This window comes from Sorex fumeus, unplaced genomic scaffold (assembly GCF_029834395.1).
Source record: "Sorex fumeus unplaced genomic scaffold, SorFum_2.1 ptg000001l, whole genome shotgun sequence".
Classification (NCBI taxonomy): domain Eukaryota; kingdom Metazoa; phylum Chordata; class Mammalia; order Eulipotyphla; family Soricidae; genus Sorex; species Sorex fumeus.
In genome coordinates, this window is record NW_026606058.1 from 7,180,922 (window position 1) to 7,196,407 (window position 15,486).

The 15,486-nt window shown below is 39.0% G+C and overlaps 1 protein-coding gene and 1 pseudogene across 1 annotated transcript in view; one reads left to right on the forward strand and one right to left on the reverse strand.

Annotated features, from left to right (window-relative positions):
- Positions 1–15,486, reverse strand: part of TBX15 (T-box transcription factor 15) — a 144,708-nt gene that overhangs the window by 46,554 nt on the left and 82,668 nt on the right. The window contains exon 6 of the mRNA XM_056123190.1: positions 3,907–3,971. Coding sequence (XP_055979165.1) covers positions 3,907–3,971 — 65 coding nt within the window. The remainder of the gene's footprint in view (positions 1–3,906; positions 3,972–15,486) is intronic.
- On the forward strand, positions 13,628–13,904 carry LOC130031778 (small nuclear ribonucleoprotein E-like; annotated as a pseudogene).

Consider the following 15,486-nt stretch of genomic DNA (forward strand, 5'->3'; position numbering starts at 1 on the left):
ATGCAGGTCATTTGAGGGAAGAGAAGAGACGGTTCTGGGTAGCCTGAGTAGTATCTTTTGGTAGATTAAAGGATTTTGGAGGAAGACCAAAGATAAACTTAAGCTGTCTGACAGTGCAACATGCACATGCTTTGAAGTCAAGCAGATTTGGGTTTTAATCCAAGCTCTGCTCTGTGTGATATTAGAAAAACTGTTTACTATCTCTGAACTTCCATTCCTTCGTTGTGAAATACAAATTAATTTAAATATTAGAAAGATTGCAAGTAAAAGGTCTAGAACACAGTAAGCATTCAACCAAAGATGCTCCTGTAATTTTTTTTTTGGCCTTTTGGATCACACCGGTGATGGACAGGGGTTACTTCTGGCTCTGCACTCAGGAATTACCCCTGGTGGTGCTCAGGAGACCATATGAGATCCTGGGAATAGAACCCAGGTTGGCCACAAGCAAGGCAAATGCCCTACCCGCTGTGATATTGCTCCAGCCCCGCTTCTGTAATTTTTAATAAACTTAAAATACCTGTAGGTCTTGGTAGGATACAATTTTTTAAAATCTACACAATCAGGAAAAGAAATAAAGTGTGTGTCAAGGGGATTAATCAGGATTCAGTTCTGCTGGAATTCTTACAGAGAGAAAGAGCTCACCAGGGAGGATAAACTGTCCTGGGCAGAAAACCATCACCAGCCATCAGAAAGACATAGATCAAAGCCAAATGATGTGTCAAGGTACTTTCCAGCCAAGTGAAGAGACAAGAGCACCTCAACACTTTAAGTGAAATGTCATCACAACTTCTTGACAAGCAGCAAATCCTTTAAGGTACAATGGTCTTATCCTTAAAATTAAGTGTGGTTCCACAAGCCAGAGAGATAGTACACTGGGTAGTACACCCAGTGTGCTTGCCTTGCACATGGAGGGCTGACCCAGATTCAATCCCTGGCATCCGGTATGGTCGCCTAAGCCCACCAGGAGTGATCCCTAAGCACAGAGCCAGGACTCGGCTCTGATCACCAAGGGGTGTGGCCCCAAAACAAACAAGGAAAAAGATGTGACTCCAATCAGAGATCAACTGTCAGTCAATATCCTCTGACTTGTCCAAATTGCTCTCTAAATCACACCTCTGAAAAAGCAGGAATCCAATAGGCAAGGGAAATAAAGGAAAAAAGGAAACCTCTGCAATTCCAAGAAAAAAAAATATCCAGATAATAAACACCACTGAAGATACAGAAGGAAAAAAAATTTATTGAAGAAAGTAAAAATATGGCTGGTCCCTAAGACAAACAGTTGCATTTAATGCAGAAATTTTTCACTTTTAGTCATAAATTCTTTTTTAAATTATGAATGAAGCCTTAGATCTCTTACAAGAACATATAGTGTACACTTGCTCATCTGCACACAGCTTTACTTTCAAGACCTGGAAACTCACAGACCACTCCAACCATGAAGTCCAACCTAAAGATCTGAAATCCCCTAGGTATTTCTTTATGAAAGTCCATCTTCTAGTTTTAGTTCCTTTTCACTAACAAGATCATCAATAAAGCCCCAAGTTCAGAGTCCCGCAAAGGAGGCAATAAAAAGTGCTCAGAGGTATTCTCTGTGACAGGACATGGAAGATAATCTACTGGAAAGAAGAGAGCAGACCCTTGAAATGAAAGGTGTAGATATTCATTCTTTATTAAAATTTGAAAACAATGACCACCGTCTTATTTTAAACAAAGAATCACTGAGCAGAACAGCATTTGGCTTAGAGTTACTTGACTGGTGCTATTGTGGCTATGACACTGACTAGCTGCTTAACGTACACCTCAGTCTTGCCTACAAAAGTAGGGAAGCTTGCCTTGTACGCAACTGACCCAGGTTCGATCCTGGGCATCCTATGAGGTCCCCTGAGCCCATCTAGGATTGATCCTTTAGTGAAAAACCAGTAGTAAGTCCTGAGCACAGCCAGGTATGCAAAAATGCAAAAACAAAAAAAGTTTTAATAAATCTAATTTAAACATACAATGAGTTTCATAAAGAAGTGCTTTCAACTTCCATGTAAAGTTAATAGAGATATACTTCTGCCTCTTTTTCAGATAAAATAAATGCTTTGTAAAAAAAAAAATATGTGTTTGTAAATCATCTGGCATTTTAAATGATTGGTATGACAATTTTTGTATAAATGTTTAACATGTTTCATAGTTCACAAGGTACTTCTAAATATATAATACTCCTCTTTGGTTTGTTTCTGTTTGGTTGGCTTGTTGTACCAGGGATCAAACATAGTGCTTCACACATGCAAGACAAATAATCTACCGCTGAGTTACATCCTTTGCCCCTAAAAGTGAATTTTCTTTTACCCACACCTGGCGTTGTGCTGGAACCACACATGACACAAACCTTGGGGGACCATGCAGTGCCAGGGATAGAACCTGTGGCCCCCACATATGAAATATGCACTCTAGCTCTTTGAACTCTCACTCTAGCCCACATATAATATACAAAAAAAAAAAACAAACAAACTGTCCTCCCGTTGTTCATTGATTTGCTGGAGCAGACCCAATAACATCTCCATTTTGAGACATGTTGTTACTGTGTTTGGCATATTGAATACGTCACAGGTAACTTGCCAGGCTTTGCCATGCGGGCAAGATACTCTCAGGCCGGGCTGGCTATACACCCTACCGCTATAAATTGTTGTGATTTTTGCAGACAAAATAGCAAAGATAACTCCTGACAACATCTGTCATTCAGATGCAAAGAAGTACTGCAAAATTAAGAAAATGTTTAATCACTAAAGTAAATAGTTATCCAAAGGTTACATACTTTATAAGACACACATGTCACATTTGCTTTTTTAGTAAGGTAAATATAAACAAAATTTTCTGATTAAATATCTTTTGATATATTTGCTTCCACTTATAATTTCAGTTTATCCTAAATCTCCATGAATAAATATTTTGGTTTTGTATAACAAGGGTATATAGAAAGGATTTAAGGGGGAAAAATTAACGAGAAAATACCACAGTCTAAACCCATTTACAACAAGAGTAAATAGTACTATAAACTTTTATATTTTTTAAGAGTTTCACTAGATAACAAGCTAATCATGAATACTGATGCTGGTTCATCAACAAAGTTGTGGTACACAAACTTCCTTTACTAAAACAGGTAACATGTAATATATACACATGCACATATATATGTACATTTATACAAATATGTTTTGTTTTTTTTGTTGTTGTTGTTGTTGTTTGGGGTGTTCACCCAGTGGTGCTCAGGGCTCTCTCCTGTCCCTCTGCTCAGGGCTCACTCATGAGGAGTTCAGTGATCATATGCAGTGCCAGGAATTAAACCAAGGTCAGTCACATGCAAGGCAAATGACTTAACCCCTGTACTGTCTCTCTAAGCCTTGCAATGTTTTGTAAACAGCTCTTGGAAAAATTGTTCATTTCTAAAACAATTTAGCTCTTGATAGTAGTTTCTTATTTGTCTACAGTTCAGTGTTTCCTGGTAATAAAAATCAAGTGAGCTATCACCCCAGATGCTATAAATTATCTGTAGATGCTTATCCAAAGTAGCATTTATTTGTGATAAATCAAAATAATTGTTTTAAGCAACTGAATTATTAAGTATGATATATAGAAATAAACATCATAAGGAATTTGATGAGATTATTTATAGTTAACCTAACATTCACAGTGATTTACAATTTAAAAAATTTGAATAACTATCTTTGGGGGGTAAAGTTTTAATTCATATTAACTTTAAATTCATATTAAAACTTTCCCATGTCTTTTTGCGTGAGTCAGAACAGTAGCAGAGCAGGCAACTGTTTTTCAAACAACCAATGGCACATGAGGGTAAGGATGAATACTGTCACTTAGGAAAGAAAATGTCATTGTGGTGATTTTTTCCCCAGTTTTTCTTACCTGTTTCTTCCTGAGTCTCTAAATCCTTTAGCAAAAGGGTTTCGGTCTATTTTTAATCTGGTGATCTGGAAATTTAAAAAAAACACAAAACATGAATTATAGTAAGTGATTTTTTTGGTTGCTCTTGGGAAATGAGCAAAAACTAACAACTGCAGTCTTTGTGTCATTTCTTTTTAATATTAGACATAAACTGAAGTTCACACAGGGACTAGAGTCTGGTGAATAAGCATCTGACTCACCTGACCCACTCTCGTCTCCCTAGAAATGAAGGTTTTCCCCAATGTGTGACTGTACTAACTCTCTTTCTCATTTCTCTTGTCCCCAAATGGTGACAAATTAGTTGTCTAGACAAAAAAACGACATCAAATGGGAACCTGGGCCTGTTCCACGGTGTTCAACACACAGGAAGAGCCTGGAAATGGCTAGTAAACAATAGAGAGAAGTAAGCAAGATCATAAATAATTAATGAATATAGATTCAGTAAATCCAACTGCATGAACTCAAACCACCAGACACATGTCCTATTCCAGAAAGAGCCAAATAACTGAGTTGATTTCCATTTCACTTGAGTTATGGCTTTTGAGTGTTGTTCATTAAATGATCTAAAATATTATCGTAAGACATAGAAAGATTGCATTCATCTGGGGAACATAAAGTAACAAAATAGGAAACTAACACCCAAGTATGGCAGAGATTAGTACCAGGAATTTTACTCAATGACCCAGAGGACAACCACACATGTTAGGGGAAGGGGGAGCTCAGAAAGAGAAGGGAACACCAAATAAAGGGTGTTGGGAGGATCCGCCCACGAGGGGAGAGCATGCTGAGGGTAGACTGTCGACCAAGCATGATTGCCACTCAATGCCTCTTTTGCCGACCATGGCACTCAAAAGGAGAGAGAGGGAAATGCCCTGCCACAGAGGCAGGGTGGGATGGGGGCTGGGGGGGGGGGGGAGGGGATGCTGGGATCCGTGGTGGTGGGAAATGCGCACTGGTGGAGGGATGGGTGTTTGATCATTGTATAATCGAAACCCAAGCACAAAAATGTGTAAGTCTACAACTGTACCTCATGGTGCCTCACTATTAAAAAATAAATAAATATAAAAAATTTAAAAAATTTTTTAAAAATAAAATAAAATACTATCGTAAAGGACAACAAAAGAAGCACAACAAGAAGCTGTAGGTAAAGGGAAATCTAAAATTGTGCACTGAGATAGAGGAAGAGACAGTGTATCTCATCAAGTCTCCAAGACTCATAAGAAAACCAGAAGAAACAAAACAGCATCTTCGTAAGGCAGAGAAAACCCAGAACAAACAATTATACGACCTACATTGCATAAATACTTAGGATCCATCTGGTTCAACCTTCACTCTGTGTTCAAGTCATTCTCTAGTGCATTCTATCTTGGTCCCCTAAAACTCTGCAAAGGTCATACTTATTACCTCTGTACCTCTAGACAAGAACAAGCCTGAACAACAAATTCCATATGTGCGCTAGTGTTTCTGCTTTCAGACCTGGTCATGGGAGGCATTTTGATAACTTTGTGTCTGAGCCAGATGTTAATGACTTACTGCACTCCAACAATAGGGACTTGGGGTTAGGAGCTCAGGGAAGAAGAAGAAACAGCATTTTCCATGAATCAGAATTCTAGAAATAAGGTTATATCAGGATTTAAGACCATCTTCCCATTTCTGATCACTGTAGAACTTATCGCTAAGTCTGCTAAAGTTGTTTGCTGAGTTGGAACTTTTTCCAAGTCCCTCTTCCATCTCACTTCGTTGGAGTGGAATTTCCCAAAGCCACAGTCTTTAAAGGTCTTTAAAATGCAATGTGAGATTCTGACAAACAGAGTCTGACTTAAAAGTGCCCGTTATTTTTTCCCAAACAGTTCTTACTTCCAGAATGGCACACTAATAATGTCGCACTAATAATGTAGCAAAGGCAATTTTACATCAATTTTATAGACCAGAGCAGGAGCCTGAAGGGTTGGTTTTCTAAAGTCCAGTGTCTGCCATGTGAATACTGTATTGAGTTTAAAGACTGTCACTGCTTTTCTGTTTCTGACTTAAAATCATTCTTTCTTCCTCCATAATCCAGAGCAATAAACTGCACACCATATTTTCTTTTCAAGTTAGGGTTATAATATTTTATTTTTCTCTTTCAAGTCAGCTTATCCTGTCCAACTCATTTATGGTAGGGGTTTCTTATATACGATTGTGCTGCCATGTTTTGGAGGACCTCCACAGACCCCTGTAAATATAATGACATTCTATTTCATGGCCCAGAGAGAAATGCTTAGAAACTGGTTTCCCACAGTTCCCTGGATGACTGAGTCTGCTTGGAGAAATAATAGACAAGTGCCACCAAATGCTAAAGAGAACAATGCTTCTATATTTGCTTCAGCGCTTTTAATGTTATATTTAGAGAATTCCATGACGAGTGTGGTTGTGCCACTTATGATGGCTTACGGAGGCCCTTTTTGTGCAGAGTAAAGTAACAGAAGTCACAAATGACAGCGTCATGCAATCAGTACATGATGATGTGTCACCCAGTCCCACTTCCCTCCACAAAGAAGCTTGTCACTGATTTGAAAAACAGGCATCTACAGATATAAGTAGACAATATACGAAACAAAAAGTAAAAGATTCACAACAAAGACCAACCACCATGAGAGTTTAGAGCTATAAGGGTTGTTTAGCTCAAGTGCTCAGAGATTTTTACGTTATAAAGAGCACGTGAGTCAGGCTTTGAAGGATTAGGTATTTAATTTTTAAAAATGCAAGAAGGGAAGAAAAGAACAGGAAAGTATTTCATCAGAAAGAACTTATATGTGGCAGGGCGTCAAAATAGGCAAGAACAAAGCAGGTCTGAAAAGTAAGTCTCTTACTTTGCTCCTCTCACCGTACCCTCTGCCATGGTCAAAATGATCTGACCAAAAGATCATGACGTCTGAGTCATGTTAACTTGCTATCTGTGGAAATCAAAGACGTGACACAGTCTCATCGGGTAGGTGGTACTTTTACTTTGACACAGTCACCCTGCATGTGTATATGGAGGTTCCCCTGCTAGTCTTTTACTAGTGAATAGTGGGAAAAGAGAAGAAAATTTATAAAAGGAAAGCAGGAGTGGGATAGATAGTACAGTGGGGAAGGTGCCTGCATGCTGCTGATCTATGTTTGATCCCTGGTTCCCAGATCCCTGAGCACAGATCCAGAAATAAGATCTTAGAAGGCTTCTAGGTGTATTCCCTTCAAAAAGAGACACACTCAAACTTAGAAGTACCTTCACTCCCCACATGAATCAAAATGGAGCAGGCGGTGGTCAGAGGACTGACTGGCAGGAGGACCTCCGTACACATATGGGGTGACTGTGTCAAAGTGAATATACCACCTGCTCTGAGCTCATGTCTCCATGTCACAGCTGCACCTCCTCTGCTGGATAGGCATGGTGACCCTGAAACAGAAGTGCTACAGCCTCTGAGTCAGGGGCTAATGAGGGTCTGATGTAGGGAAGAGTCATCCCGGGAAGCTTAACAGTAGAGTAAAAACTCAAATGCAGTAGTCTCTTATCAGTAGTGTAGAAAGACACAAGGAACCCAAGTGGCCAGATCTGATGTCTCACAGCAAACGCCATGAGGCTGGAAGAACAGGAACTCATGACCAACCATATGACACATAAATGCTGCCATGTCTGCCTCCACACAACCACTATACACTCAGAAAACATCTATAGTCATTGAGAAGAGAAAATCCTGGGATCACACACACACACACACACACACACACACACACACACACACACACACACATACACACAAAACCCTGAGAATTTACCAGAAATAAATCAAGTTGCAGAAGATATGTTTAATCTGGGAAGTGACCAAAATGCTTATATTAGAAAAGTTCATTTTCATCCCTATTCCACAATTTCAGCAATCAATCAGATTCATACATTGTTCTTCATCTCTGTTCCCCACCTTAGTCCAGACCACCATCATCCTTTAGCTAAACTACTCCATATAACCTGAAGCTTCACCTCTTGGCCTTCTTCAACCTCTTCTCTGCATAGACACTAACATGATCTTTATTAACTGGATCATGACATTCTCCAGTGGCTACCACTATACTCATGCAAACTCCTAAGGTGGCCTTTCAGGGCCAGAAAGCCGTGGCTCCTGGTTTCTACCCATGTTCTCACCGCTCTACCCTGGCTTATAAGCCCAGCCAAATTGAGCTTCTGCCAGTGTTAGAATATGTTAAGCACTTTCCCTAATTCAGATCTGACATACTTACTCTCTACACTGAAAGAATAAAGGTGTTTTTACTTCCCTTTACATAGCTAAGTCGTCATCCTAAGTCTCAATTGATGAGCGAATGAATGAATGATGCCAGAGGGCTGGTAATCACCAATCTCAAAGTCATAACAAACCTTAAAGAATATAGACCCAAACGCCTTAACCGGTTTGTTTTCAATGCAAACACTATAAACAAGTCTTAGATGTCCTTCCAGCCAAAATATGGTCTACCGTAACTTCCTGTGCAGCTAAAACTAAGCTACAGTAGTTATATTCAAACTTTCTCCAATAATAAGAATGCATGAAGGGAAATACAGAGGTTGAAAAGCATTTTTCTTCACTGATTTCATTTCCAAAACCTTTTACTGATTTCTGGAGTCTGAGTTATTGAAGATATGAGGGGCTGATTGCTGGCTTGATACCATTAATTTTAATCATTTTCACTATGTTTTTGCCTAGTAACACAGAGGAAGTGAATAAATGAGATATACCTCACAATGCACAGAACAGATATAAATAGCATAACTTACAAAGAGAATAAAACTTGAATATCCTGAAAATAATTTTTACAGTTCAAGGCTGGGAGACCCTTCTCTCCTATTAATACTTAATTTTATGTTTTAAAGGTGTTTCATCAGGATAAAAAATAAGTAAACTTGATCCATATGAAAAAATATCATATGCCGATTTGATTACAAAGCTTAAGAAAAACTGGTCCTATACATTAAAGTATAATGAGCAGCTCAGAAATCTTATCAGATTTGCTTACACAAAACTGACTGTGGTTTTAGACTTTTAATCTGGTCTATGCAACCAAATCTTTTCAAGCAATAGGCAGTACTGCCTGAAAAGGATGGGGCCATGTCTTTCTGAGATCTAGTTTCCTGTTCAGAACAACACGAAACTTCGGCAGTCTTTTCCTTTTGGAAAAGACAAAGACTCTGCAACGGAAATTTCCAGCTACGTACACATGGGCTGCCATGCTCATATTTTACTGCCGGACACATGGTGCCCAAGCACATACTGCCCTCGACTCCCGTCATGAGATAAGCACTTTCACACTTTCCAACTTTAAAACCGAGATGTGTACCGGCTCCCGATGCTCTGGAGAAGCCTGGTTCTCTCTTGAGCACATATCTTACCTTGCCTCTCTCCTTAGCTCCCTTTATTTTTCATTGAACTTGCTATGCTTGATCATTAAAAACAAAAGAAAATTCCCAGCTAATTCCCTGGGGACATGTTTTTCCAAGAAAAAGCATGAAGTGTAGAATTCCATTACTCCCATCTCCACTGCCTTACTCCACCATGGGATTTTAGGCATTCCATACCTTCCTCTCTGCCATAAAGGCACTTTGAGTATTTATTTGAGAGTGAAAAATACTTCTAATAATAAGCTTAATATGCTAGCCGCCTGGGAGTCTAGGGGTTACCAAGGGTAAAAAGAAGTCAAAAGAAAGGGAAAAGAGAAGCAAAATGAAATAGTTCGTGAGGGGCTAAAGTGTCACAGTTGGGCACTTGACTAGTCCTTGGCAACCCATGTTCAATTGCCAGCACCATACACAGTCCCGAGAGCACCATAAGTGATCCCTCAGAACAAAGCCATGAATAAGCCCTGAGAATTGCTGGGTGTGAACCAAAAAACAAAACAATTTTTTTTCATGAAAATGACAACTTTCAGGTCTGGAGTGATAGCACAGCAGGTACGGCGTTTGCCTTGTACGCGGCCGACCCAGGTTCAATTCCCAGCATCCCATATGGTCCCCTGAGCACCGCCAGGAGTAATTCCTGAGTGAAGAGCCAGAAGTAACCCCTGTGCATTGCCAGGTGTGACCCAAAAAGCAAAAAAAAAAAAAAAAAAAAAAAAAACTTTCTTTACATTTTACTACCACTTATATCCAAACAAACAGAGTGACAGATATATAAGAAAACCAGTAAGCAGAGGTGTGTTTGTTTTCCAAGAAACATGCACTGTGGACAGACATAAAAATAATAGAATTGTGGAAAGGTTCATCTTCTAAATTAAAAGTTTCTGGTTTTCAGAATTTTATGGCCATTTCCAACAGCTCCTCTAACCTTTTAAAGATCAACACTGACATTTTAATATTTTAATCTTTCTAAGAGTAAACACATATCTACTGGACCCTACCAATATAATTTCATAAAATAAATAATATATTCAGATTAAAAATTTAAGAGGAAAAAATTGAATAATGTATATAAATCTATTTAAATGAATTTTATAGGTATAAAAAAATCCCTGTACAGTCTTTATTTTTTTCACATTTTGTAGACCATAGAAAACTACTCTATAGACTCATGACTGAGAAGTACTGATTTGGATTAAATCATCAATTTTCAGATGAAAATTCTGAGCTGGAGTTATTTACCAAAGATAGTACAGTCCCTCAGCTGCAGTATTATTTGGGTCTAGAATCAAGTCCTGATGTTTTATACCACCTGACAGTGGTAAAATTGTTTTTTGTTTTGTTTTCTAAAAGGCATGATTTTTGTTTTGAAAAGCAAAAAATACTGGACACGCATGTGATAAAGGTCATGTGAAAGATTAAATTCAGTTAAGTTTTAGGGAACAGTCATTGTCAGCTGAAATTTGTAGAAATAAGGCATAATATTTGCACCAAACTTGAAAGAGAAGAAATCTAGACAGATAAACATTAAAGAAAACAGCATTACTAGAAAAGTAATGGTCGTGGAAAAGCAAGGATACAAGGTGCAAACAAGAGTAAAACTCTGAATTACTGAACAAGATCTTATGAAGGATGATAAGGGTTCACAGGAAAGAAAACTAAGGTAGTTGATAGTGCATCACAGTGTGCTTAAATGAAAGTCTTTGGAATTTATTTCCTAGACCCCAAGAAGTCATGACAATGTGTGACTGAGAAGTAAATCAATCAGAGTTGTGCTTTAGAAAGATCCATCAGCAATGAAACATTGCTTGAGGCAATTCCTGGAAGGAATCACAACCGCCAATAGTGGGAAGGACAAGTCCAGAAAAAAGGCAGAAGCAATGAGATCAGAAAGAAGACAATACGGGGCTGGAACAACGCTATTGCAGGTATGGCACTTGCCTTGCCCACTCCCAGGCCAGGTTCCACTCCTCATATGCTATATTGTCTGCCAGGTCACACCAGGAGTTATCCCTGAATGGGGAGTCAGAAGTAAGCCCTGTGCGTAACTGAGTCTGGCCCAAAAGCAAAAATAAAGACAAAAAAAAATAGAGAGAGAATCTTCCATCAGTAGAAGCAATATAGTAGTTTAGCAGTCATGGGAAGAGTCAGGTGTCCAGTCTGGGAGAAAAGAAAAAAGTCACCAAGACTCATAGGCTTTAACCCGGAAAGTTCTGTAAGGAGTCAAAAATTAGTATGTAGCACGGTAGCGGGCCAGAATGATAGCATGGTGGGTAGGGCATTTGCCTTGCACGAGGCCGACCTGGGTTCGACTCCTACACCCCTCTCGGAGAGCCCGGCAAGCTACCCATGACGTATTCGATCAATGTGCCAGAAAAACCAGTAACAACAAGTCTTGCAATGGACAGTATCTGTCCTCCCATTGTTCATCGATTTGCTCGAGCGGGCACCAGTAACGTCTCCATTGTGAGATTTCTTGTTACTGTTTTTGGCATATCAAATATTTCAGGCTCTGCTGTGTGGGTGAGATACTCTTGGTAGCTTGCTGGGCTCTCCGAGAGGGACGGAGGAATCAAACCCAGGTCGGAAATGTGCACGGCAAAAGCCCTACTGTGCTAAAAGTTAGTATACTATTTCAAAATAATAAAAGGTAAAGGTAAAGGCCCTCCCGTTGATCGTCGATTTGCTCGAGCGGGCCCAGTAACGTCTCCATTGGAGACTTTGTTGTTACTGTGTCTGGCATATCGAATACTCTCGGTAGCTTGCCGGGCTCTCCGAGAGGGGCGGAGGAATCGAACTCGGGTCGGCCATGTTGGCTGCGTGCAAGGCAGACGCCCTACCCGCTGTGCTATCGCTCCAGCCCATAGTTTGGAATATTTTCTTTACTAGGAGAAAAGCACTATGGTTTCGTTTCTCAAGTGTGGAGTACTAAAAATATGCTGGCCTTAGAACAGTGCTTGAATGATGGGGAGATGTGGGGAGGCTTGTAGTTGCATTACATACAACTAATGATGCTTTCTGTTTGCTTCTTAAATAAAATAGATTTTCAGAGTAATCTTGAATAATATTTTTTCTGAAATGGGAGTGATTTATAAAATAAGTTTATGGAACCCTGGTCTATAATATTAAGGGTTTTTTTTAAAAAATTTAGACATGAACATGCTTGTAAATTTTTAATTTTCAATACCTGAAAACCATGAGTTGGTGGTCTCTGTTTGATAATAATACCAGTCACGGTTCTCAGAAAAAATAATTTTCTGAGAACCATGACTTGCCACTGATTTTCTTCTTCTTTACACTATCATAAACCTCCTTACCATTCCTGTAAGGAATCACTTATCACTTAAGTGATAAGTGATTAAGTGAAAATATATTAAATACATAGTTCTTTCACAAAATTATTATTCCCATTCTACAAGATTTGAGGGAAATGAAAACAGTCAGAGTTGACTATAACTCACCAAAGATAACAGTCTTTGCTACTCAGAATTTTCATGACAATACTGAAAAATATTGTTAGGTAACACCTCTGACTTATAGGATACAGATTTCAAGATTCCTGGGGGAAATACCTGAGGTCAGTGTGCATTATAGGAAGGTATTGTATTATATTAAATCATATCTACAAAGCCAAAGGGAATGTCAAATAATCAATCTTGATTTATCTAGGAACTAGGGGCTTGTTAAACAGACAAAAACTGTTACATTGATTTAAAAATGAACAGAATGCAGTATTACTTATTTTGAATGTCAGCACATCATTAATTCACCAATAAAAGCCAAGATCATAGTATTTTCTTATTTGCTAAAACTCCTTCAAGAGCTAATGCAATTCTTTCCATTTTCTAACAATCCACTTTGTCCTTAGTGAACCATATTTTTTAAATTTTCTTCTGGGTCCCCCTCAAGTTTATGTCTGCAGACTCAGCCACTTAGCAATGTAGGTTGAATTACTATTAATTAGTTGCCAGGTTTGTGTCCGTGGCCTTATTCGTGGTCCTTTATCTAAGCCTCTAGGGAAAAGACATCTCCAGCCTGGGAAACATATGTCGAAAGGGGTTATGAAACTTGCTCAAGGCCACACTATTGATTAGGAAAAGTCAAACCAAGGCATATCTGCTACCAAATCCCATTATCTTAACCACATATCTCATCCTCTCTAGATATTACTTCCCCCAACACTGCCCAGATATAAACAAGATATTATACACATAAGATGTATTCTGATGGAAGATGCCTCTGAGGCAGCGTGTGGGGCTGTGTGGTCTGAGAACTAAGACTATGGTACACTGTGGCCAGGGCCAGAAAGTGTAGAAGGTGATGGTGCAACACATCAACCTCATCTTCAGATACTTGCAAAACAGATCTTGGATACAGGTGTGACTTTATGAGCAAGTGAATATGCGCATTGAGGGCTGTATGAGGTTTTGATGAGTATATGAACCTCGTGTCAGATGATGCAGAAGAGACTCACTCAAAAATAATGTCAAGGAAATAACAGGGTCAGATTATGCTAAAAGGAGATAATATTTCTCTGCTCCAAAGTGTCTCCAACTAGAAAAGATGGGTGAAGTGAGAAATCAGTGACAAAGCACTGCAGGGTTTGTTTGGAGTTTTTTTTTAGGTGTTTCTTTTGGAAAAGTAGTTTTAAAACATTAGTTCATATTGTTTGGATCACTGTTATGATGACAATAAATGCTGGGGGATTGTTTTTATTTTTAAAAAACAAATGTACTCTGGAGCTAGAGCAATAGCACAGCGGGTAGGGCGTTTGCCTTGCACGCGGCTGACCCGAGTTCGATTCTCAGCATCCCATATGGTCCCCTGAGCACCGCCAAGAGTAATTCCTGAGTGCAGAGCCAGGAATAACCACTGTGCATTGCCAGGTGTGACCCAAAAAGAAAAAAAATGTACTCTGATGAAGGAAAGTGCCCATGAGATAATTTTTTTAAAGTGAAACCAATTTCAGGATTATATCTGGTTGTTTTCCATTATTATAGGGAGAAGTGGCTTTCTAATTTCAACCTAGGTTACTATTTCAGCCCTCCTCGCCTCTAGAATTGATCTAGAAAAATATAACTGATCTACTAAGAAAATAGAATATTCTTTAGTGTTCAATTTTTTTCTACAAACTAAATTCTACAGTTAAAATAGTCATTGCTACATCTCTGCTTTCAAGAGAAACAATTAAAATTGAGGAATGCGTAGTCTTGGAAAAGTTCGATCAGTTATTGTTTTAAAATCTAGATTCTTATCCTTCCTTTTCTGAAACAAAGTTAATCTCAAAACTCGAGCTGTTCCAAAAACCCTATCTTGGGGACAGAAAGAAATCTCAATGGCTGAGTATAAATTCTGCAATATGGAATGCACAGTTTTTAAAAAACATTTTAAATAATTTATTGAATTGAAGCAAGTGAATTGCAAATTAACAGAATTATTCATGACTGAGTTCCAGGGGTACAATGTTCTAGTATCAATTCCTTCACTGTGTCCACTTGCCCCCACTATGTCCCCATTAGAGTCGCCCTCTTACTGGCCCCTCATACTGCCTCTCTGACCACTCTTTTATTTATTTTTTTCCTTTTAGGCATTGACTTTGGTATAATACTGTTACTGAAAGGGTGCCATGCATATCACATTAACTCCTTCCAGCCCTCACATTAACTCCTATCTCAGCCCTCATCCAGAGTGGCCCTTTTCCCCTGTCATTGTGATAGAGGTCCCTTTCCTGGCCCGTTTCACCTCCTCCCACAGTGGAAACTTCTAAGGACCAGTTCTTCTACCCTTTTTTCTATTGTTTGGGGGCATTAGTTACTTCCCTACTATATCTCTTTATACTCCACAAATGATCGAGATAATTCTATGTCTATCCCTCTCCCTTTAACTCATTTTACTCAGCATGACACTCTTCAGATCCATCCATGTAACAGCCAATTTCATGTCTTCATCTTTCCTAATGGCTGCACAGTTACAATGAGCAGGTTTGATCCCCAGCACAACACGGTTCCCTAAACACAGCATGAGGAAGAGCCTCTGAGCGTTATCAGGTACCCCCCCAAATATATATCAGAGCTTGAAAAATATTAGAAATTCGATTAAAATTTAATCTGTATGGTTTGTAGGAGCCCTCATAACCTCTA